At 38.7% G+C, this 25,754-nt stretch overlaps 1 protein-coding gene across 1 annotated transcript in view; it reads right to left on the minus strand.

Moving 5' to 3' along the window:
- Nucleotides 1-10,982: 10,982 nt before the first annotated feature.
- The window catches only part of LOC149848632 (PH, RCC1 and FYVE domains-containing protein 1-like), a 33,777-nt gene continuing 19,005 nt past the window's right edge, over nucleotides 10,983-25,754 (minus strand). Inside the window, exons 3-9 of the mRNA XM_090004915.1 lie at nucleotides 24,186-24,275; nucleotides 23,926-24,012; nucleotides 23,688-23,807; nucleotides 13,885-15,960; nucleotides 13,659-13,805; nucleotides 11,300-11,820; nucleotides 10,983-11,109 (exon numbers count right to left, since the gene is read on the minus strand). Coding sequence (XP_089861041.1) covers nucleotides 10,983-11,109; nucleotides 11,300-11,820; nucleotides 13,659-13,805; nucleotides 13,885-15,960; nucleotides 23,688-23,807; nucleotides 23,926-24,012; nucleotides 24,186-24,275 — 3,168 coding nt within the window. The remainder of the gene's footprint in view (nucleotides 11,110-11,299; nucleotides 11,821-13,658; nucleotides 13,806-13,884; nucleotides 15,961-23,687; nucleotides 23,808-23,925; nucleotides 24,013-24,185; nucleotides 24,276-25,754) is intronic.

Consider the following 25,754-nt stretch of genomic DNA (forward strand, 5'->3'; position numbering starts at 1 on the left):
ATCCTTCAGAACAGTCTTCTTCACTGGTATGGCTATTTAATACTTTTACTTAAAGTATGTGAATTCAGTGTGATTGATTGCAATTGTAGTTCAATATTCTTTGGTGTGAATTTAAAAGTCTGTTGTGATTACATGAACGATTATTGTTCGTGATCAACCCTAAGAGGGTAGGATCAGTAAGAGTCTAATTTGTGAAAGGATGTGCGTTGTGGATGTCACATTATACCCGCAGAGGTGTTTCATCCTCTACTGCTGCTCCCGCGAACTGGCAGGAACCGAGGGACTTTATGATGGAGGCCATTCACACCTTGACCGAGACTATGACGACTCTGGCAACTCAAACTGCTCAGGCTCTGCAGGCTGCACATGCCATGCAGGCGGCATAGGTTGCTCAGGCAGCACAAGCAGTGCAGGCGGCGCATGCAACTGCGCGTGATCCTCCTGTCGACGTTGGTTCAAACACGAGCGACGTTTCCTTTGAAAGGTTCCTGAAGTTGGATCCGCCAACTTTTTCAGAAAAGGCAGACCCAGAGGCTGCAGAGAGCTGGGTCGAGGAGATTGAGCGGTCGTTCGACGTCTTACCTGTCCCTGAGGACAGAAAGACACCGTTTGGCACGTACCGTCTGAAGGGCGATGCCAAGAAGTGGTGGGACACCCTGCGAAGGGTGAAGTTCACCGATTAGGACGAGATCCTCTAGGAGACGTTCAGGAAGGAGTTTCTAGATGCATACTTTCCCTTTTACGCCGAGGAACAAATGCAACGAGAGTTCCTTAATTTGACTCCGGGAACCATGAGCCTGGTAGATTACACTACCAAGTTTCGAAGTCTCGAAAGGTACTGCCCGAACCTCTTCAAGAATGAGAAGGCTAGGGCGACAAAGTATGTGCACGGACTAAATGATGGGTTACAGACTCATGTCCTGACAGATCGGCCTCCTACTTTGACCGATGCGATCGAGTCAGCCACTATTCTGACCATGGACTCAGAGAGGTCTAGGAATGTATCACAAAAGAGAGGAACAAATAAAGGGGATGCTTCACGCGGAAAGAGGAAGGACCCACCTACAGACAGAAAGAGGAAGGGTGGCAAGAAGCAGCGAACCCATGAGAGACAACAACAGGGAAAGGCCCCGCCAACATGTCGTAAGTGCGGCAAGAACCATCCACTAGGTTTTTGCCCGTTGTTCAAGGAAATTTGCTATCAGTGTCGGCAGCCAGGGCACATTGCTCCTTTTTTTCTGAACAAGCCAGTGGCTCAGGAAGGGCAATAACCACCTCAACAACAACAACTGATACCTCAGTCACAACAAGGTCAATGAAGGACTAATGGGAGGGTTTATGCCGTTACGACAACCACCCAGGACGATCAGACTGATCTGGTCTAAGGTATCTCTTAGTTGTCAATCATTAGGCTCGTGTGATATTTAATTTTGGTACTACCGATACTTATTTAGTACATTATAATTTCACGGACAAAATTCTTTTAAGGAGGGTAGGGATGTAATAACCACAATTTTTAGGCATTTATTTTAATATATTATAATATATATTTCATAACAGAGTGATTTGGGCCTAGGATCTAAATTTCAGATCCAGGACCCATAAAGGGATTTTTTGAATAAATTTACCTCGTAAATTTGATATGTATGTATAAGTACAATAATTTTTAATTAATTAAATAATTCGAGGAATAATTATTTAAAAGGGGTGTGTAGATGGGTCCGGGATCCACCTTTCGGATCCATATACCTGTATAAATATTTTAATATATATATAATAATAATAAAATAAAGAAAACAGTAAATAGTGGAGACGGATCTACTCTTTATCCAGCCCGAATCCAAATTGGGATTTGGATCCCGAGTCATAGAGTTCGGACCCATTACCCAAATCTGTAAACAAACTACAAAATGGGGGGTTAAATTATATGAATAATGTTAATTTTAAATTAAAAAGATAATTAATATTAATTATAAGATAAAAAAGAGAAAATTTTGGTATATAGGGTCGGACCCACAGTTGGATCCAAAGGGATCCAACTGAGGATCCGTCATTCACAGGCAAACCGGGTCCATTTAAACAATGGACCCAGCATCGCGGGTTTGGACCTAGACCCGATTTCAATTATAAAGGGGGGGGGGGGTTCCTTAAAACATGATCGTGCTTAGGGAATGATTCTTGTTTTCAAGAATCCAAAACAAGAAAGGGGCAGGGGGGGGGGGGGGGGTTACGCAGGGCGTAACCGACCCCGCGCCTCTCGACAAGAGTGGAGGGGGGTCTGGGCCGATAAAAGGAGTGGAGAGAGGGTTTTCCCCTCTTCACTCAGTCTCTCTCTCTCTGTCGAGTTGGGTGCGCATCAGAGAAAAAGGGCAATCCAGAGTGAGGGTTTTGTCGTCGGCAAAGCTCCGACCATCCGCAACCTTCAAGGGCTCCTCGAACAACCCTCTGTCACGGCAGTGAGTGGCGCAACACTAGCCGGCCCTACCCACGCGATTGTAGCTTCCGATCGCCGGAAAACCAGCGAAATAAAGGTACGGGTCTTCTTGGAAACAAGGTAAGGGATCGAACAGGGGTTCGATTCCGTGTGTGTGGGTTACCGTGAATAGCAAAACAAAATTTTTATTTTGGGAAAAAAAATTTTGTTAACCTTAAGATGTGCGAGTTGGCGATTGTGCGATTTGGGGGTTTCTTGTTTTTTATGTAAGAAGGGGAACCGAAGACCATCGGGAACCTCAAATTTGCCTTAGTTTGGGGAGGATTCATGTGTCGAAAATCCAAAAATTTCCGATTTGGGAATATCGAAGTTCCGACAGTGAGGATTGATTTCACTGTTGCCATAGCAAAAAAAAACTATTATGCTTGCATTGCATTTTTGGCTTCTTGCAGTACTGTTTCCAAACATGCATCTTTTTCACAACAAATTAAATAGTTGTAAAATGTTCTCCTGGAACTTTCTTGGAAGCGCACTTCTTAACATACCAAAGTATTTTTTTTTTAGAAATATTTGTTTATATTCTCTTAAGCTTCATTTGAACTTGCTGAAAATGCCTTCTATCATTTAAAAAGGGAGAGGAAAGAAACTCTGTTGATTTCGGAGTACTAGCTGTGAAATTTTTTAGAACTGTGGATGTTTTTTTTAAATTGTTGATGTTACTTGAATTGGGTGGATGGCCTAACTAGGCACTTTGATGCGCCCATATTGTGGTCATGCCTTATCTTGCCACCTTAAAGTTCAATTCCTTAGGCCATTATCCATCCCATGGAGCTACCGTCTGACTAGTCACCAGAACGTGCCTTGCTCAAATTCTGAAGGCCTTCTAAGCTCATGCACTTCTTGTGGTAACCTTATATTTCAGTGTGAACTAAGCATAGTCGTCAGGTTTGTGGACTATGTCATGGGTATAGTCCAGTTGCTGGTATGCTAGGGGTTGGATCATTTGGACTAAGAAGAACACCTGTGCACTAACAACTCCAAGTCATGGGTCATGGGTCCCGTGTCGTTGCCCCAAGTAGAAAACCTTGTAACAATAGAACTCGCACTATCTATCGACATTGCTGCAAATAAAAAACATCTGCCTGAGATTTTCTAATCTGTTGACATGAAATGAATAAAATGAAGCATGACTAACTATTTATACTTGTTAGTAAGCATTAGTTGGTCAATTGAATATCTTGGTGTATGCTGATCAGTTAATAGAAATTGTATACCTGATGATATTCTGATTATCATACCCTCTTATACTAGTATACCCTGTTATTCTATGATTAGATATAGTTGAACTGTATTGCAACAATATGAACTGCTTTTGCCATACTGATTTTTATTGCACCATTATGAAGTGCTTTCACAGCTTTGATTTTCTTGAAACAGTAGGAATTGACTTCACTTGATTAAAGTAACATTGACTATGGGTTTTGTATTAGGTTACACCATATTGTTTACCTTTTCCTAATTATGAATATTTGAGACACCTTTTCTTGAACATCTTGTTCTGTTAATATGTTATTACAAAGTTGTTTCGTAGAGGTGCATACATGATATGAATGTGTGCAGCCCTGAAATGTCAATTTCTAGATCCGGTTTATGTTCATGTGTGTGGATGATAACACATGTTATGAATGAAAGGTTTCATGTATCTACATTTGTGGGACATGTTGAATTATGGTGCATGTATGATTTGGTTTCAAGTGCATGTGCATATATGGGATCGAGGTGTATTGGCATGTAGAATCATGCATAAATATTCTCATGTACGTATGAAATTTTGGATGGATGCGAGTGCGTTAAGTGAATACATAAAAGCACTAGCACATGAATGTTGAACACATGTATTTGGCAATTGGGCCCAGTGTTAGGAATAAAACACTATTTTGGTTTTGTTATGGGATACATCGATGGCCTAAATGGACAATCAACGGCCTGGAGAGCCGTGGGTTTGGTTTCTTTTCACATATGTTTTGACTTCATAACTAAAACCACATAAGATGGTTTGGCACATTACTACATTGTTCTAGTTGATTATACGAGCTGGAGTTCCGTAAGGGTCCTCGGAAGGGAGAATGCGGGTTTTCACTTTACTTTTGCATATGGTGTTGCAAACTTAAAGAATTAACTTTAATAAAAATATAATGAATAAGAACAGTGTAATATACATTCTGAGATATCTCATCTGGAGTATGAGAATCTTGAGGATTCGGTCTTGGGGAGACTGTGAGGATACAAAAACTCCGTGTGCTGTAATTTGGTCCCCTGAACTGGATATTGAGGTTCTTTATCTTGGCCACGGTTTTAGGGAGAGTCCGCCACTTTACCCGGGATTGGTGTGTTTGACACAACTGTTGTTTATAGTACCAAGGAAGTAGCATTTGTGGGCGTAGGGTGTCCCTTGTGTCCCCGACATTAGATGTTGAGGTCTAATGTTCCGAAAAGTGATTCAGTCGAGGGTTAAGTTGGAACCCAGTATTAAAATACAAATTGTGTGTTAAGCTACCCTGAGAACCTACTTGACATCGGGATTTGTACCCGTTTGGTGTATCCGCGGGCAACAATAATTAAAAAGAGGAACTTAAAGTTGCGTGTATTTAATAGGGCATGCATATGGAAAGATGAAACTTAAATGAAAGATAACAGAAGAAATCATGCGTTGCACATAATCATGCATTTTCTTGTTATGCATTAGATCATGCATGTTTGAATTATTATCTACATCATGACATGATTTGGTGGTAGCATATGATTTACTTCTTGAAATCATGCTGCAAGGTTTGGTTATTTAGTTTTTGATATATGGTATTGCTTTACTGTTCTTGACTGGTGAGCATATGTAATTGTTGGTAGGTATGGATATTTGAATGCTGCAAATTTTATATCGGCACTCACTGAAATCATTGCATGAAATCTTATCCATGTTCTTTGTCTCACCTGGTTTCTTTAGAAGTAGTTGTGCTCAGAATTTCGGTTCTGACACCCTACTTTGTTGGTTTTTTACAGGATATGGTGAACAGTGAGGTTGGACTAGCTACTGGGAATGATGAGAGTCATACTTGAGTTTGTCAGCTTCAACAGGGGACATAGTGGCTCTTTCTTCAATTCTTCTTGCTTTTTCAGTTGTTACTTTACTTTCAGTTGAATAAAACATTGTCTCTGAAATTTACTTTTACTCATAAATAAAGAAATTGTTTTGGTTCTTATGGATGATGGTTGCAAGTTCGTTTGTGGTGTTTGGGCTATCCAGTTGGAATTGGAACTGTGAAGACCCCAGGTCTCTGGAAAGTTTTCCGCAACTATAAATAAATAAATAAATAAATATATATATATATATATATATATATATATATATATATATATATATATATATTCCGCATTTTTAAAGGGTGTGGATTGGGGTTGTTACACACACTTGGATGGCGGCCTTAATGTCAAGGTAGAACCGTCCAGACTGGGTCTCGAGTCTGGACCTTTTGGACCAAACCAAAAAGGTCCCAACAAGGGTTCTGGTCTGAACCCAAGGTCCAGACCAGACTACCAGTCCGGTGGCCAACCCGAGTGCCCTTGGCTTCAGGTGACCCGATGCGCCAACACAAAGACGAATAAAAAAAAATCAAAGGGCCATGGGCCCCTTTACCAGGTGGGACCTGGTCACACCGTGACCCAGGTTAGGCTGGCAAGGGTAGATATGCCAGCCCCAGACCCCCTTGAGACTGGGTCTGGGCATGGCTCCCCGAAGTCACCCGCAGGCCTTAGCACCAAAAAAAAAGGAAAAGAAACTAACCCTATCGGCGGGGCTTGAGAATTTGGGTCTGGTCGGTTGGACCATACCACTCGACCATCTAGTACCAAGGATCTGAGCTCATGGGCTCTGACCAACCTGCCAAAAGGGTCATGTGCTTGCTACAGGCCTGCCCCTTCGGCTAGTACCCGGTGGTCAACGATACTCTAGAAAAAAAATACAAAACAAAAGTTAGTTACTAGCCGAACCCATTTGGTGGGTGAGAGCATGTGTGCCTGCTGCGAAAAGGAGTAGACGACCAGCAGAATTTGTTAAGGCTACCACGACAAACCAATTAGATAAAGAAGCTTAACATTGTGGGCATGGCACAAACAAATTAGATAAAGAAGTTTAACATTGTGCACATGGCCAAACAAATTAGATAAATAAGCTTAACATTGTGGACATGGCCGTCAGCCCACGGTTTAAAGGGGCACCCTCGACGTCCATGGGCTAGAACGAGGGATGCTTCACAAAAACAAAAGGGAATGCAATAATAATAAAAAAAAAGAAAACAAAACAAAGGTAAGGAATGAGTTATCTAACTCCACCAAGGGATGTGCATACATGGATGCCAACAACCCCTTGGTTTAATGCATCCACCATACGCACAAGCATACATATAAATATTCATTTTCCAACGAGAACAAAGTATAAGACATGTTGTTGAGACTTCACCTCGCAAGTTCGGAAGAAGAATGGAGGTCACGGCTGCAAGGTCTCTCCAAACGATGGATAAGTCACACCACATGGCTAGAAGAAGCTGGAGAGTGAGAGAAAAGAGAGAATGGGAGAGAGAGAGGGAGCATCAACTCGTTAACTCCAAAGGGATGCTCTTTCTCTCTCTCACTAAAAGTTTTTATGTCTTAAAGCATAAAAACCAAGGGCTAGGATTTAGGCTGCAGAAGATGGGTCGCTGGGGTCAAACACGCCCCACCAAGTTCTAAAGAAGCAATGAATGGTCACCCCTTTCAGCCAATGCATGTCCTCTTTTCAAAAGGGTCTAACATTTTTTTTCAAAAATGCCCCTCAAGGGCCTACACACAAGCCATCAAAGTTCTAAGAAAATTACATGGGGAACCCTTATGTTGCCGCCCACTCTAGCCAAACGTTGAGCACCTTTCCAGCTACAAAAGAGGATTTACAAAAGTGCCATGGGCTGCCGCTCACTTGGCCAACCCATGGCCGACACCTCAAACCGAAATGGAGTAATACCTCCATGCCACCGCCCAGACCTGGTCAGCCCTTGACCAGCTGGTCCTCATGGCCACAACCGTCTCTAAGGGAATCCCAAGTGGTCGACCATGGGCTTGGTCGACCCTTGACCAACGAAAAAAAACATCTTATAATTCTCTTTTATTAAATGAATTTTTTAAATTGTTCTACATTATGTATATTATTTTTATTTTATATTTTTAATGTTACTAGTTTTTCAAAGCTTAACCAAGAGAAAAATCTCCTCTACAAACGAAATGGTTCTTGTTTGGGCCCTCGCTAAATTACTAAGCGATCCCCCGTAATTCACATGCACTGACGGGATTTTTTCGTCGTTCGGGCCTCAAATTTGGAGTCAACCCAAATATACGTATCATAAACTTGCCCTAAAAGTTTTGGAGGTTAATTCGTCATAGATTCTCTCAATTGCTATTTATTGTAAACTTACGCGATTTTCGATTCGTATATTCACAGAGGTATAAATATGAAAGATTGTAAATTAAACAAGAAATTTGCAATCACAACACAATTCGCGTAATATTATCTCAAAATTCTTATGGACCTTACAAGTGGGGCGTTGAGCACCATCATCATCCTCTGCTTCCTTCCCCCACAGCACCTCCGACGGCAATGGCCCCACAGAGCAGGTACATCCCCCTACCTCTCATGACCTCCTCTGTCTCCTTCTTCGGTGCCCGCTTCCCACCTGAGAAGAGCTCCATGCCACTACTGCTGCAGACATCGATATCACCTGTTGTTGCTGCCTTAGGGAATCACTCCTAATTTTGAGCATGATGATGTTGCCTCTCAACCGAGCCATAACCAGGGTTTCAGCATCCTTGTCGACAGGATGGATGCGATCTACATCACAATCCTCTGTGTGTGCGTGTGTGTGTGCGCGCGCGCACGCAAAAGTGAGACCGCTACTCTTGATCATCCCTCTCCTCCTCTTCTCAGCCCCGACATTGGCAGCGACATCTTCCTTTTGGTGCTCAACACGCTTTCGAATGCATTGCATATCTTAGGGGTACTAGAGAGATGGGTCTGATCGAGAAAAAGTGCTACAACGAGGACGACGACGATAAGGGGTTCTCACTGAAGAAGGGATCGTCACCAGCGACGACGAAGGGGTGAATCTCGTCGGGCCCGATGCAGGCATTGGCGAGCATGTAGCTTGAGTTCAATGAGCACGGAGGGGTGAACATGTCGATCGAGGCGTTGGCGACATTCACAGTGATGGAGCTGAAGATGATGCGAAGAACGTTCATCGGGACAAGGAGGGCATTCCCTCGAACCAAAAACGACTTATTTTTTTTTTCAGATTCAGCTGCCTCTTGACTCTGTCACTGCCTTTATTCGGGCTACGCCTCCTCTGCACCTTGTAACATCTACAACAAGGGCCTTTCTCCTCTCTATGAAGCGGCCTCACACCTGAGGCTCCGCCGATCAGTGGGGGTATGACAGAGGGGCAATCCATTGCTTCTCTTGCTCCTTCCTTCGGTGTGAAGGTCAGGGAGGTCATCGAGCCCAATCAACTGACTGAGTAAGGCTTTGGCCCCTTCTCTACAAACCCTTATGCCAACAGCAGGAGGGCCCACCATGCTTCCGCTACAAGCAGGAGGGCCACTAGGCTAAGATGATTGACGAGACTCATCCACCAAGATGGTCTTACGATGAGGGATCGGTCCACCCTGAGTCGCTGCTCAGTTGGATAAGATCTCCCGCAACTAGAGAATCAGGGTTTTTCCTTCTTCTTTTTCTTTGATGAGGGTTGACATGTTTTCGGCTATACTCATTTTTTTTCTTTACATCGAAGCAATCTCTATTCGATAGTTGTGTCGAGTACATCTTTCTCATGGAGGAACGATATCAACATATAGTTGCCTCACTCTACTACTTAACAGGGTTGTTCAAAGAAGGTACATTGTCGCCTGATAAAATGGACACGACTTCCTGCACTAGCACACCCATAACTTGGCTCTGATACCACCTCAATCTGAATCAAGGTGTGCACAGTAAACTTTAAGAAAGAAAAGAAGAATGGTTGATATTAATGGCATGCTCCTCGATATGAGTATTGAGTGCTCTAAGTGTTTTGCAAAAGCAAGGGTTGAGGTATTTAACATCTTCTAAGTAATCGTTGCCCAGGACCCACCAATATCCTGGTGGTGCATATCTCAATGACCCACTGCTCAAGCGGGTCATTAGATTTCATGTAAAACCTATTTGATTTATCTCTTTTTTTTTGGTATCCATTGTCACCGGTCAAAAATATCGCTGAGATTTTGAAAATCTTGTGATAAATTATTTTTCTCGATATTCTTACAAAATTTTAAAAATCTTTGTATTTTTTAATATCCTACAATATTATCATGATATTAAATGCAAAAAAGAAATTATGAAAAGGTAGTTTCATACTTTGCCCTTATTAAATCTCTTATTCAAATCTCTTCAACCCATAAAAAGACTTAGTAACCTTTTCTTTTGCATCAAACTTGGGTATTCCCCAGGCAAAAAAAGACAAACAAACAAAAAAGGTGCCTATGTGGCAACCCCAGCATTCATCCCCAACGCAAAAAAGTAAACGGTGGGAGTATCTTAAATAACCCAAGGAGGGGTCCTTCTCTCTGCACATCGATATGGAACCAACACCCTTTACCCTACTATTGAACTTATGATCTTGACTATGTCTGGACTACCTTAGTTATTAAATGGCAGATATACATGAAACTTTTAACATATAATATTTTGTATAATGTCTTTATTTCTCTTGTTACCAATAAATTTACTTTACTTCCCCCAAAAAAATATATAATATTTTCATTTTATTATTATATATGTGCTTATAATATATTATAATAAACCAAGAATTTTTCAAGATTTTTTCGAAAAATATAATTTTTTTAAAATATCTCAAGATATTCACTTGCCGAGAAATTCTATTTGTGACTATGTTAAAAAGCTACTTTTTGGCAAACCACGTTCTCCCAAAACTTAGTTTTTAAGCAAAACCTGGTTTGCCAAAATCATCCAACCAGGGACTATATCTGCAGAGCATTTCAATTCAAGAAATTGAGTGGAATTGGAATCCAGTTCCATAAATTCCTCCTTGTGGCTAGAAAAGCACAAACGGGCTCAGAGATTTTTTTTTTCTATCTGCAAATTTATAACTGCTCCCTGAGGAATTTACTATTAACACATTTTGACAAATATGGATGGCACAATGGACTAATTTTCTGCCCGCACATTAGAGAGTAAAGATATATACACATACAATAGCAAAGGGCAGAACCAAAAAATGAGATGGCAACAAGAAAAAGATGACCAGGGAAAAAAATTTCTGGGAGAAAAGAAAAAGATATCCTGACTCTTTGTACTCCTCTGTCTGCTTAGAACAGGACTCCCAATCTTATCCCAGCACCAAAACTCCAGGGCCATCATCGTGGCCACTGCATGCTTTTGTGAATGATGATGTTAGCAATGTGGTTCAATTTTTCGTTAGCTTCCCACATGCACCGAGGTCGCAACCACAGCTTTCTCCCCCTGCACACTGTACTTCTCAAACACCTTTTCCCGATTTTCTGACCACCAAGTTTCAGCTTGACGTTCAGCAAACCTTTTCCGACTGGGCATGCATAATGGCCATTCCAACAGTAAATACAGATGTATGAATAAAAACCGAAAAACAGAAACAAGTTAACCTAAAATCACCTTGTTCTGGATTAAAGATAGTCAAAGCAAGGATACCAGCCTTACTATCCTGAAGTTGATATTCAAAGTAAAGATTTAGAAGGAAATAATCACTAGAGGAATACCTGAATCTCACCCTCTTGATATCTTTAGCTCCATCATGAAGTGCCAATAGAGTTATATATACACCTGGTTCATACTGTTCAATCCATTCTGCTTCCACTTGGTCACCACTGGCCAATATGGGGCCCGAGTCATTTGGTCCATTCCGAACAGGCACTGCTTCAGTTCCGGAAATTTTCGCTGGACTGTTGGTTGATGGTAGAACTTTTTCACCATTTTGCATTATTTTCTCTGGCTCCCTCTGGCTTTCACTTGGATAATGCAACTTCTGATCTTGAAAGTGGGAATTTGCTAAGCTGGTAGCCAGGCAGTCAGCTCCTGACAAGAGTGTCAGGCCGGGGAAGCCAGTTAACAATGGAGATATTACACGTGAATCGTGGTTCACAAGGTCTACATGTTGGTTCTCTTCATTGACATCAGAATGGCGAATGGAATTTGGCTCAACACCATTAGGCAGGTATATTGGTCTTACATTATCGATATCATAAACCCCAGATGGAAGCCTCTCAGCCATATCCTTTAGCTAAAATTTCACCAAATAGAGAAAATCAGAGAAATATAAGAGGTTAGCAAAATCAGAAATACAACATTTAAGAGTTGAGAGGAAGCAGATCAGGTCATGCTGAAAATGAGCATTTTTGCTCATGCGGACATAGTGGCCGTCTGTTTGCATTTTGGATGAATGCCACGTGGTTTTGTTGACTTTTGAGCTTTTTAAAATGCAAATCGGATGGCCACGATGTCAGCATGAGCAAAAACGCTCATTTTCAGCATGACCTGATCTGCTTCCGTAAAGTAAACAATGAGAGTTCAGTGATTTGTAAAATTAAATTGATCTTACATACATGATAATGCATGCTAATATAGTATGAAACATAACTGGAAAGCATAAATCATGTCTAAAGTTATTTGATCAAGAAAATGACTCGATATGGTATAAAGATACTTCCAACATGTGTTGTGGTATACGGTTGCTAAGGCCACATGAAAGAGTTCTCACACAACCTTCAATGACACCCACAATCCCTAAACACCTACGCCATGCAGATATCAGATATTTGTTAATCTGTAATAAGATAGGTCCTACAGTCCTATCATAAACCCCAAGACCGCAGACAGCCCAGCAAAATTTTCATCCATGCAACAGTGATGAATACAACGAAACTAGTCAAGGTTTATACTCTAGAGTGCTCCAGTGGGAACCATAGCAACAGTACACAAAGGTCACAAATCTGTGAGCACATAAAAGAACAGCAAACCATATTCAATGCATATAAAATAAAAGTTTAACACAGTTGCAGCTGGTGATGAAAGTAGAAATTTCAGGAAACTGGAAGTGAGAAGCAAGAAATTTTTATATCCATGTGAAATAAGAAGCTAGATTAAACTGAAAAACTAGGAATAAGGAGAGAACCAATAATGGGACTTTTAAAAAGACAGGAAACTTTCAGTCCTCTGAGATGGTGGTTACAATAATTGGATTTGGTCAGATCCAACTACTATCTATAATTAATGGTTTTACTTGTTTCTGAACAGAAAAAAAATTCTTTTAATAAGGAAACAATACCAATCATTCCAAAAGTGTATGCCAATCAGACTCATTTATGTGTGTGAAATTGATTACATGCTCCACATCCCTGGTGGATGGAGCATTTATCCCAGTTTCAGATATCCAAGATAATGCACCCAAACTGATCACTCTCACACCAGCAAAAGAAAAAAATAAACCTACAGCATTCTCTTTACTATTCTGAGATGATCAAAGCCCAACTGAAAAGAGAGCCAAGCTCAAACTTGTAAGTGAATTTCTATTAGTCAAGAGGCAAGTCATACCTCAAATATGCCATGAAAATTATACATCTTTTATCTATCATAAGCAGCTTGTCACAATGAAACAGTTGGTTCCTCTAATAAATATTCATGCTCGCGGGAGTCTCAGCCGCACAGGCTTCCTTTGCTTTAAATCATCAGTCTGCTGATGGTAATGATATATAATCATGCACTGATCTCTCCAATAACATATTTGATACACATTTTTGTTTCTGGGTTTTGTGCTTCTTTTTAAAGTCTTACACGGAATGTGCCTCCATTGTGAAGAAGAGTGAGGTCTAGGACTGAAGAATATGCTACTTTGTAAGTATAGGTCATAGAAAGAAGAAAGGTTTGTTTCCTACAAATACCACAGTGCTTCCACAATGTGTTCTCTTATGCAGTTTTTTTAATGAGGGAATTTGTTGTCATTGATTGCAGACAAGCACATTGTATAACTAACATTTATCCAAAGCAAATCATTGAGAATGTTTCTACATCAAGCAAAATTGCTCTGCAACTAAAGCTTGGCAAAGACAACCAACAATTTACCTGTGCAGTTAGGGATTTAATGACTTCCTTAGCTGCTTTGCACTTAACAGATTCCTCAGCAGCCAGTGACATAGCTTCCTGGGTCATCTTTGCTGAATTCTGCAGCTCATATTCTTGGAATTCACATTGTTGTCTCAGACTATTAACCTAGAACATGAGTACAAATTCATAAGATGATGATTCCCGTGACAGAAAAGAAATTTCCATGTGGAATTAATTCATTTACCTGGACCTGTAACTTCTGCACTTCCTGGGTTAAAAGTTCATTTGTTTTCTCAAGTCCATCAGTGATGCTTTTTGAAAAAGAAAGCCCTCCCATTGTAGGAACAGGTGTTACAGAACGACAAGGACTGGACTTCCTTGAGAATGGCAAAACGGATCCGGAATTCATTCCAGATTGCAGAGCTGGGTTGTTGTCTGGTTTGGGAACATCATTTGCCACCATGCTTGGTAAAGAAATGTCTTTCAACTGTAACAGAGTAGCCATCTGGGAAGGTGGATTAAGGGACAATGAATTAGGTTGCTTGCCATGCTTGGCTGTCTTGGCATCCATATGTTCAACAAGGTCTGACTTTGAAGTTTTAGTCTCAAGCCTGTCTAACCTATCTTTATTTTCACCTGATAGACGAGGTATAATAGTGTTCTTGTTATTTGAATGACCACCAGCTAATGATATTTTGTCAAGTTTGAAATAACAAGAATCACAAACACGATATGCCTTTCCTGGATTAGGAGATAAAGCTGCCCTTAAGGCTTTTCTGGAGCTGCAGGAATGACAATGTGCAAGTCCACAATTATAGCAATGGTGTCTCTTTCTAGTAAAACCAAATGCCTGCCTGCATGCTGAGCACTGTGACTGGTCCACGCCAGATACCCATCTATGAAGACATATAGCTGCAGTAAAAGTTGAGCCACAAGAAATATGTTTAACGTGCCTATCTTTCAGATCTTCAACGAGTGTGGGAGTTTTCCGATCTTCAACATCTCCATGGCCCAATCTTCCATTGGCTCCTTTTCCCCAAGTATAAACTTCATTTCTTGACGTTAGCACAGCAATATGATAGGAGCCACAAGAGACATCTTCGATTGATTCACTAGAAAGTTTATCTTCTACTAAGCAAGGTATCTTTCCATCTGACTGAGGGTTGCCAAGTTGACCATAAACAGTGCTTCCCATGGTAAAAACATGCCCTGACGTAGTCAATCCAATTGTAAGGCTGTGTCCACATGCCACCTTGTGGAAATTATACTCGATAAGAGAAGGTACACAAGTAGGAACTGTGCATGTCTCTTTATCTCCATGACCAAGACGGTTCTTGTCTCCATCACCCCAGGTGAACAACTTCCCTGATGAAGTACTGACACTAGACTGCGTCACAATTACCTCTACCACAGCAGCTATATGCCACACTCCACATGCAACTGCAATTGTCTTCAGCCCCTTCAAAGATTCTACTTCCCTGGGGAATGGAACACTTGCTTGGTCGCCATGACCGAGGACACCAAATGTCCCATCACCAAATGTAAATAATTGCCCAGTTGAAGAAATCAAAGCAGTATGCCATGGACCACAAGAGACAGCTGCAACCTTAATTCCTTCTAAAGGTCCACAAACTCTTTTCGGTATCCAATGGCTAACAACACTGCCATGGCCAAGAAGTCCGGCATTATTTGTGCCATCCCCCCAAGTGAAAAGTTCACCAGCCATAGTAACTGCACATGTATGGAACTCACCACATACAACAAAATCAGTGTTGCAGGCTGTAAACGACTCAACAAGTCGAGGTTGATTAGCATCAATTCCAACGCCGTGCCCAAGACAACCACCAGATTCCTCACCCCAGGTAAAAACTTCTCCCTGTCTGGTAACCAGTGCAGCATGTCTACCCCCACAAGAAATACTATGAACATCTAAAACTATATTTGATTCAAGAGGCCTAGGAAGCAGCAAGTCAATTTTAGGAGTTCTACCATTTCCATTAATTAGAGAGTCATCACAGAGAACTTGTCCCCAGACATAAACATCCCTTAAAGCATCACAATCATCCTGAGCAGAACCCTGACTGGAAGAGCTAGGGGCACTTGAAATACTAACTCGAAAAGCATCTGAACTTGGCCCCTTAATTTGCATATTTGTATTATCTATCCCTACATCTGATATAACCGAGTTTGTGGAACTCTCGAAAGAGTAAGCTTCCAATTTTTTTGTATTCAGGTTGTTGGCACTCTTCTGAGAGCCAATCTCTAGTGTGTTACCGAGGGAGCTTTCACTTGGACTGCTGGATGTGAGATCACCACTAGCCTGAAAATTTTCCATAAAAGCTATAAATTCTTTGGACCGACATACCTTTTTTTTCATTAATACATGCCAAGCAGATACTTATCTAATGTAGGCTAATTTCAAAAATAGAATCAAGAGGTACCATCAAAGAATAGTAATCTATCAAAGCAACTGTTTGGCCATAAAGCCTTGATGAAGGCAAAAAAGAATGAATCACTTTTAATTTTCTCAATAGAAAATAATAACATATCCCCACCATCTATATCACATGGATACATCTATATCACATGGATACCATTGCAGATATGAGGATGCGGCAATTTTTGTGAAGTTTCAATATGACTAGTATATAAGGGGACACAATATGAGGGCCAAAATCGAGTATCCGTGTTACATAGCCCACCATGGCCACCATGGCCATCATCCAGAGAAAAAGAGAAAAGCTGGTTCTGTATGCCCATCCAAACACTGCAGCCAGCCTAAATAGGATTTCAAGAATGGCATGGCTATCCTGCAGGGCCTTCACTCACCTATACTTCTCAACAAGATATACTTTCATCACTAACTTGTATGATTGAAGCAGGATATATAGCTTATTTATAATTGTCCTTTACGGCAAAAGAAACTATATATCACCTTTTTTCAGCTACGAGAACTGGTTCATTGAGTCCATTTGACAGCATCACTCTACACCATTGTCACAGATATCTATGTTATTTTGAAAATATCACGATATTATGGCTATATAATGGAATAATGGTTTTAAAGGAAAAATATTGCGATTCAATATATTATAAATTAATATGATAATTCTTATTCTTTATTTTTATACCTTAAAACAACTTTCTACCTTTTCATATTCTTGCAAGATAGAACCTATTGTTTTTTTTATTTTTCATATATTTTAAATTTTTAGATTTTTTGAGATTTACCATAAAACCTATAATATCCCAAGATTTTGCCTTGCTAAGATAATTCTGAGACCAATGTATGTGACCAGGCTCTATATTTGCAAAAGGGATTAATTTGATTCACCAATCACTAGTCCTATTTCTCCCTTTCCATTAGATGACCTTGGAATCTAATTCCCACCGTCAGGAAGCTGATTCTTGTAGAGAACATGCTAATAACAAGAGGGAGATTTCTCCTCACAAGAAGGGAACATGACCTCATGATGTAAAAAGAATTAAATTTTTCAAACCAATAAATCAGCACCAGTGAAAAGGAAATTAACACAAACCCAAGATTAAGCTTGCAACTAAAAGTAATTTGTAATCTATCAAGGCTTATTATGCACATTATATTCCTGTCTCAATAGTTCTATCAAGGATTTATCAATGAATAGTATCTAAGAGGACCTTACATATTTTGGTGTCTTCCACCTCTTCTATCATTCTTAGATAATAATAGAGTTGCTAATCATATTATCATATGCAACCTCCAAGGATGGCTCCAACAATTGGTACATCCACATAGAGACCTCACATGCATCTTGATAAGAGTGAATAATTTGTTCTAGAGCTGTCAAACATATGACCTCAAACCTAAAAAATGTGATATAATGTTGAAGATTCTCTCTAAAAATCGTGTTATCAAAATGCAACCAATAGATAAAAGATCCATCTGCAACTTGATAGACATAACAAGGATCTACTATTCAAGAAATTCGAGAATGGTCATTCAGAAAATAATTGGAAAATAAAGAACACGTGTATGCAAACACAATGAGGCATTTTCTTTTTATACATTAATTTTTTTCCTCAATTTTTATAATGAAAAAACTCTTCTATTTTTTGACTTTTACTCAAAAAATATTGCTAGTCTTTTCTCCTTATCTTTTATAGTATATATTGTTAAAATGTATCTCATTTATATATATATATATATATATATATATATATATATATATATATATATATATATATATATATATAAATACCCGATAAGGCTAAATCTGTCTTTTCCTTCTTCTATTTTACACATATTCTTATTATTGAATATGTATGTAATTTTTCCTTTTTTCTATTCTTTATTTTGCTTTTTCTTTTTTCTTTTTTAGTTCTTTTGGCTTTTAGCCATGGAGGAGCCCACCTCATGTGAACGTTGGGCCCCTCCAACGGTCAATAAGATGACCGTTGGAAAGGCTCCAACGTTCACATGTGGGATATTGTGCCTTTGTGCACAGTCTCATTGTAGACATTTTCACATGGTATCAGAGCAAGGTCGATGAAAGAATAGCTCGTGTTTTCGCCATACTCGAGTGGTTGCCTCGAAAAGCATGCACTTTTCTCAATCCTTCCTTTTTGGCTTGGAGAGCTCTTGCGATCCAGTTCTAAGTGCAATACATCTCTTCAAGTGAGCTTAAAAGACCCTTTGTGGTAAGAGTCTCTATTCTTCAAGTTTTCTCTCTCTCTCATAAACTTATCCGAGGCGGAAAAAGATTCCCACTTTTTTTTTGGCTTTAAGCTCAATGGGTCAAACTATCATGTTTGGGCCAAAAATATGGAATCTCGTATTAAAGGGAAAGGCCTTTGGAGCTATGTCAAATGCACTATCCCCGAACCCGAACCTAAAATCACCACTATTGAAAAATGTGATATTAAGGTTCTTGACGGGGAAGAAAGAGAAAAAGATTTTGAAAAGTATAACAAGAAACATGAAGAATGGGAAATGAAGAATTATAAAATCCTTTTATGGATTTTCATTTTGATTAAAACCCGAATCATTGCAAATATTTTGAAGTTTAAGAAGGCATCTCAAGTATGGGAATACCTTGAAAGGATGTACACTTCAAGAGATTTGTCCCACAAATATTATCTTCAAAAAAGGGCTTTGACCATTTAACAAGGCGAATTGACTATTAGGAAATATTTCACCGAATTATCCTCTATTTGGGATGAGCTTGATATGCTTGAACTAAAACGAAGTGGGGAAGCCATTGAGCTCCGACAAAAGCAACTAGAAGAGATCAGTTTTTTAACTATTTTTAATAGGCTCAGACCCGAGTTTGAACAAATACGATTTTCACTTCTATCCTCCTTCACTTCTCCACCACTTGAAGATGTTCTTACTTAATTAAGTGGAGAAGAAACTCGTATGGGTATGAGCAAGACCAATCTGAGTGTTCTTGCAACACCTTCAAACCAAGAAGAAAATGAAGGAGCTTATGTCGTTTCTAGATCGGGGAACAACTTGAAAGCATGCAAACCTCCTCATTTTAAAAATCAAAATCAATGAGCAATAGAAAATGGTGGTCAAAATGGAAGATATCAAGGAAGACTAGCAAAATTATATGTCATTTTTGTAAAGAACCCGAACATATCAAACCGGTGTGTCCAAAATGAAAGAAGATGGTGGCTATGTCCACCACATTTCAACCGCATAAGAAAGAATGTCCATCCACCTCCGGCAATGGAGTTCTTTCTCTAAGTCAAATCGTGGAAGTTTTACAACCTCTTCTCAAGAGATCTATCTCTGGTGACGCCATGTCAACATTCTCTCCTCCCGGTAAGACTTTTTGGATTTTAGATTCAAGTGTCTCCAAATATTTTCTCTTTCCGAATATTCAAATAATGTATCTCCATCTTTTGTTTCAACCATGGATGGCTCCTCTTGAAATTAAAGGAATTGAAAACTTTGAAAAATAAGGTTTTTTTATTTTCAAAATTAGATTTATACCAAAATTAAATTTAAATTTGCTTTCGGTCTCTCAACTCTCGGACCATGAATGAGACATAAAATTTTCACCTAATAAATGTTGGTTACAGGATCGCCGGTCCGAAAAGTTGATTGAGGAAGGCTCTAGGAAGAGAGATCTATACTACGTGGATTCTCTTCAAATACCAAAGAACTCTTTTTGTAATGTTGCCCAACATAAGGATATAAATGTTTGGCACAAAAGACTTGGGCATCCCAATGTCACCAAACTTTCTTATTTATATTTTGTCAAAAATCTTTATAAAAGCAATCTCACTTGTAATGATTGTATCCTTGAAAAAATGAAAAGTTTGCCTTTTGAACAAAGATCTACGTTTACAACCAAATCTTTTGAACTTATTCATTCGGACGTATGAGGACAGACACCCATTGTATCAAAAGGAAGGTTTGCATATTATGTTATTTTTGTTGATGATTACTCTAGATATTGTTGGATATACTTTATTAAACACAAACATGAGGTTTTTGCATCATTTAAAGCATATCACATGATAATTAAAAATCAATTTAATGAAAACCTAAAGATTCTTAGGACCGATTCCGGAGGTGAATATCTTTCAAATGAATTCAAAAATCTTGAAAATTATAGAATTGTTCATAAAAGATCTTGTACTACAACACCTCAACAAAATGAGTTAGCCGAAAGAAAACATAGGCACATTATTGAAACCGGTAGAACATTACTTATCTCTCAAAATGTTCCAAAAAGATTTTGGGCCGAGGGGGCTCTTGCATCCGTTTATCTCATAAATCGACTTCCATCTAAACATTTAAATAAAATTTCACCTTTTGAATGTTATACCAAAAGGAACTCGACTATAATAGGTCGAGAATTTTTGGATGCAAATGTTTCGTTCTAACCATGGTTGCCAGTTGAAGAAGCGAGAGCGAAAAGCGATACGGGAAGCAGGAGCGGGAAGCGAGGCACTTTCAAAATTTTAGGAAGCGGGAAGCGTGGGACCACTTAGGAGCGATTCGGGAAGCGTCTCGAAAGCGACCTAGGAAGCGTCTCGGAAGCGAGGGGGAAGCGAAAAAAAATAAAAAAAATAAAAAAAAATAAAAAATACAAAAAAATTGAAAAAATAAGGGAAGCGAGGGGGAAGCGTGATGGGAAGCGCGCTTCCCATTAAAGGGAAACATGTTTCCCATTAAAGGGAAGTGTGCTTCCCAAAAAAAGAGGACGCTTTCCCTCACGCTTCGGAAGCACGACGTTTCGCACTTCCGAAGCGCGCTTCGGGGAAGCGCGCTTCCCCTTTTAGCTAGGCGCTTCCGGTAACCCTGGTTCTAACGGATAAAAATGATAAACTTTCACTAAAAGTCATTTCTTGTGCATTTTTTAGATATTCCGAAACCCCAAAAAGGGTTTCGATGCTAATGATATTAAAAATGACAAATTATATGTTTCTAGAAATGTGACTTTTTTGGAAAACGTTAGTGGTTTCGAAAAATGTGAATCTCATTAAGAAAATGTGGACTACTCTTTCTTGTTTGACTTATTATCTAGGAATGATGATATTTCTAGTGATGATGAATTTGCATATAATAGTGATAATGAAGTAGAAGAAAATGACAACTCTTCTCATCCATCTACCAATCATCATATTGAAGAAAGGACATCTAGTGATCTTATCACTTATACTCCTAGAGATAAAAGCATTTTTAGAAGTGCAATTGAGAAATATAGTGAACCCAGTGAATCTACTTTTTCAGATGATGAAAACCCTCAAATAACACAAAGAACTAAAAGAGTTCAGTTTAGGTTTATATCCTATGATTTTTTTTCTCCTAAATATAGAGCTTGTCTTATTGCCATTCACTCATACGTGAAACCTAAATTTTTTGAAGAAGCCAAGAAGAGTGTCGAATGAAAATAAGTCATGGATAATGAACTTAGAGCTCCTAGGAAAGCTAAAACATGGAAACTTCAAAATCTTCCTAGTGGTAAGAAAACTATAGGATGTAGATGGGCTTTCAAGGTCAAGACCAAAAGTGATGGATCTCTTGAAAGGTATAAAGTCTGTCTAGTTGTCAAAGGATATAGTTAAGAATATGGAATCGACTATGATGAGACATTTGCTCTCGTTGCGTGTACGGTTACTGTTAGATGTCTTATTACCATTGTGTCTTTTTGAATGGTGATCTTAACGAAGAAGTCGATATGGATGCTCCTCCAGGTATGGAGATTCCTAAAGATAAAGTTCTTTGTCTAAGAAAAGCTTTTTATGGTTTGAAACAAGCCCCCAAGGCTTGGTATGATAGATTTAATAATGTAATGTTGGAAACTGGTTTTTCATCATGTAATGTAGTAATTGTATTGTTGTATGTTGATGATATGCTAATAACAAGTGAAGATACTAAGGGAATTAAGAGAATAAAATCTATATTAAAAAATAAATTTGAAATGTCCAACTTGGGATTCCTAACGTATTTTTTAGGCATTGAAGTTGCCTATTCTTATAGAAGTTATTTTTTATCTCAAACTAAACTTGTATTTCAGATTATTGGCAGGTCAGGAATTACAGATGGCAAAATTTGTGAAAATCCTGAGGTAGTTGATACAAAGATGAAAATCGATGATGGAATTCTTCTAAAAGATCCCACTCCTTACAGGCAACTTGTTGGATCTCTAATGTATCTTAGTATCGCTAGACCTGATATTTTACAAGTTTAAATTGCAAGTCAATTTCAACATCACCTACGTCAATTCATATGGGTGCAATTCTTCGGATCATCAGATATACAAAGGGATCATTGAATAAGGGAGTATCTATATCTTCTTCTTCTTAATTAAATTTAATAGCTTATACTGACTCTGAGTGGAGAGGTGACCCAAATAACCGTCACTTCACCACTGTTTTTTGTGTGTTTTTAGGAAACTCATTAATTTCTTAGAGATGCAAGAAGCAACAAACGGTATCATTATTGTCTACTGAAGCAGAATATCGAGTCATGTCAACTACTACCATGAAAATTGTTTGGATTCGACGGTTGTTGGAAGATATAGGAGTACATGTTCAAGGGCTCACGAAGCTGCGTTGTGATAATAAAAGTGCAATCTATATTGCCAAAAATCACACATTTTATGAGCGCACAAAGCATATTGAGATGGACTGCTATTATGTTAGAGAAGAATATCTGAAAAGAGTTATAGATCTTCCTTATGTAACACCAAAATATCAATTGGCGAACTTCTTCACCAAAGCGCTATGTTCTCCCAGATTCAACTTCCTCCTTGGCAAATTTCGGTCATTACGCCCTAAGTTTGAGGGGAGGTGTTAAAATGTATCTCATATATATATATATATATATATATATATATATATATATATATATATATATATATATATTAATACCCGATAAGGGTAAATCTGTCTTTTCCTTCTATTTTATGCATATTCTTATTATTGAATATGTATGTAATTTTTTCTTTTTACTTTTCTTTATTTTGTTTTTTATTTTTTATTTTTTAGTTCTTTTGGCTTTTAGCCATGGAGGGGCCCACCTCACATGAACGTTGGGCCCCTCTAACGGTCAATAAGATGACCGTTAGAGGGGCTCCAACGTTCACATGTGGGAGCCCCTCCAATGGCTCTCTCTAATATCTTATAAATTGGGGACTTCCCCTTCATTGTAAAATAAGCTTTTGTAAAGCTCTCCTTTGTGGTTCAATAAGAGATTCCATTTTTATTTTTGTGCATTTGTATCCGTGCCTTTGTGCACTTGTGTGAGTGTTCATTTGTGCCTTTGTGCACAACTATCACATCAAGGATATTGTTCCTTTGTGCACATAGTCTCATTGTAGACATTTTCACATATATGATGGAAAGATTTTTTTGAGATCTATAGCAAAAACCTATAGCATCCACAGAAATTCCTTCACTAACATAACAAGAAAATCTACCATGAAAAGGCCCACATATGAATAGAATGTGAAGCATATCAACAGTATAGATTAGCAGGGAAGGAAAAAAAAAACTTAATATAATCCAAGTGGAGCCCCTAGAACACAATTCAGAGAAAACAAGAATTACATCAAAATATAGGCCTCCATCACTCCTTCCATCAATTTTTGACCTTCCCTGTTGTCCAGAAGAAATCAATGCCTTCAGTCCAGCAAACCATACCTCAGTCTCGATCTTATCCTTGCAGATCTATGGCAGCCAAATGAAAGATACTTTCATCAGCATATCGAAAAGAAAATATACTTAGAACATGCTTGCATGCACGCACACACGAACACACACATGCACCCATGCAAGATGAACTTACCAGATCAAGAGACCGTTCACCATTATCATATATCAGTGAAAAGGACAAGTAATCCTTCTTGGGGCACAAATATCGTTTGAAAATTGGCTGGCAAACACAGATAAAATTTGATTAATAGAGACCAAAGATCTTGTCCAACAAGCACATGGTAATTTTGATTTTTTTTTTCTTTGGAAGGTAAAGATAATTTTAATGGCAATTTACTAATGAAGTGCACCAGTAAATATTCATGCATTTCGATGAACAAATGCGTAACTAACCGTTCTTTGTCCAGGAATAATTTTGGAGATGGAAGAAATCTTCAATTTTCTTTCTTCATCACCCGAAAACCAGATCAAAGTTGATTCATCCTGGGCAGATAGATAAACATATACTACTGAATTGGGAATATGAAGGAGAGTAAGAAGACATGCAGAGAACATCAATTTACAAGCTGCTGACTCCTACAACATATTATAAAACAGATAGAGCACGCATTTAAAGATTTTATAAAACCAAAAGATAAATAAATGCTTATAATATCATACTATGGCGATCTAGAATAAGTACACTACAACCAAGATGCAAGCTCACTAGTGTGCCCCTCCCCTTCAAATTTTTCCACACAGGACCTTGTAAAGGGAAAACAAGAGGACATAGAAATGAAACATGGACATAGAAAACAAACTCTCTTTCACTCTCTCTCACTACTACATATTTATATATATTTAAATATGTATACAAACATATATGCATACATATATACATACATATATATGTATGTATGTTTAAAGTGAAGAGCGGTGCATTTGCATGGGAAGGAGACAGATAGAATAGAGGTAGATCAGATTGGTTTATATTGAACCATTGTTAATTTAAGGCCAAAGTATTAAAATTTCAAAATTTGTTAAAATATTCAAATTAAAATAAGTTAATTTTTGTGCAAGCATAGATTCATGAGTGCTTAAAGCAAATATCCAAATAGCAGGAATTTGACCATATCTAGATTTACAAAGAAGCTTAATCATTTTCATACAAATCATAACCATCTTATGGTCCCAAACTCGGTAGAAATTCAACTAAATTACCCAAATTCAAATTTTCTTGTCCCACTCTTCAAGTCCAACTCAAATGTTGGGTCAAGGTTGACCTGATCCATACACAACCCATTTGCAACATCACTGTTAAAATGTAATCTATATATCTACATATATATAAGGGCAAAGTAGTCTTTTTCAATTTCATGCATATTCTTTTTTGAATGTGCACTTTTTCTTTTTCTTTTTTCTTTTGTCTTTAGCCATTGAGGGGCCCACATCATATAGACGTTGGACCCCTCCAATGGTCAATAATATGACCGTTGGAGGGGCTCCAACATCTATATGTGGAGCCCCTCCATGGGTTCTATTGTGTATAAACAAGGGTCTCACCCCCTTTGTAATTTTTAAGCTTCTCTAAAAGCTCTTTCAAGGATTCAATAAAGATTCTTTTTATTTCATGCCTTTGTGCATTTGTATTCTTTTGTAAGTGTTCATCTTGTGCCTTTGTGCACACATTTCAAGTGTTCATTTTGTGCATTGGGGCACACATTTCACGTTAAGAACTTAGTGCCTTTGTGCAAATAGTCTCTTTGAAGACATTTTCAAATGGTATGAGAGCTTGGTCTCTAGAAGAATAGTTCGTGCAAGGTGGTCACCTCGAAGAACATGCCTATTCCTCGTTCTTCTTTTGACATGGAAAGCTCTTACAACTTATTTCAAGTGAGACGCACTACATCAAGTAAGCTCAAAGAAGACCCGTTGTGGTAAGCTTTCAAATTAAGAAGACTTTTTCTCATAAAAGCCTCTCCA

This window comes from Nuphar pumila, chromosome 1, assembly GCF_984573655.1.
Source record: "Nuphar pumila chromosome 1, dmNupPumi1.hap1.1, whole genome shotgun sequence".
Lineage (NCBI taxonomy): Eukaryota > Viridiplantae > Streptophyta > Magnoliopsida > Nymphaeales > Nymphaeaceae > Nuphar > Nuphar pumila.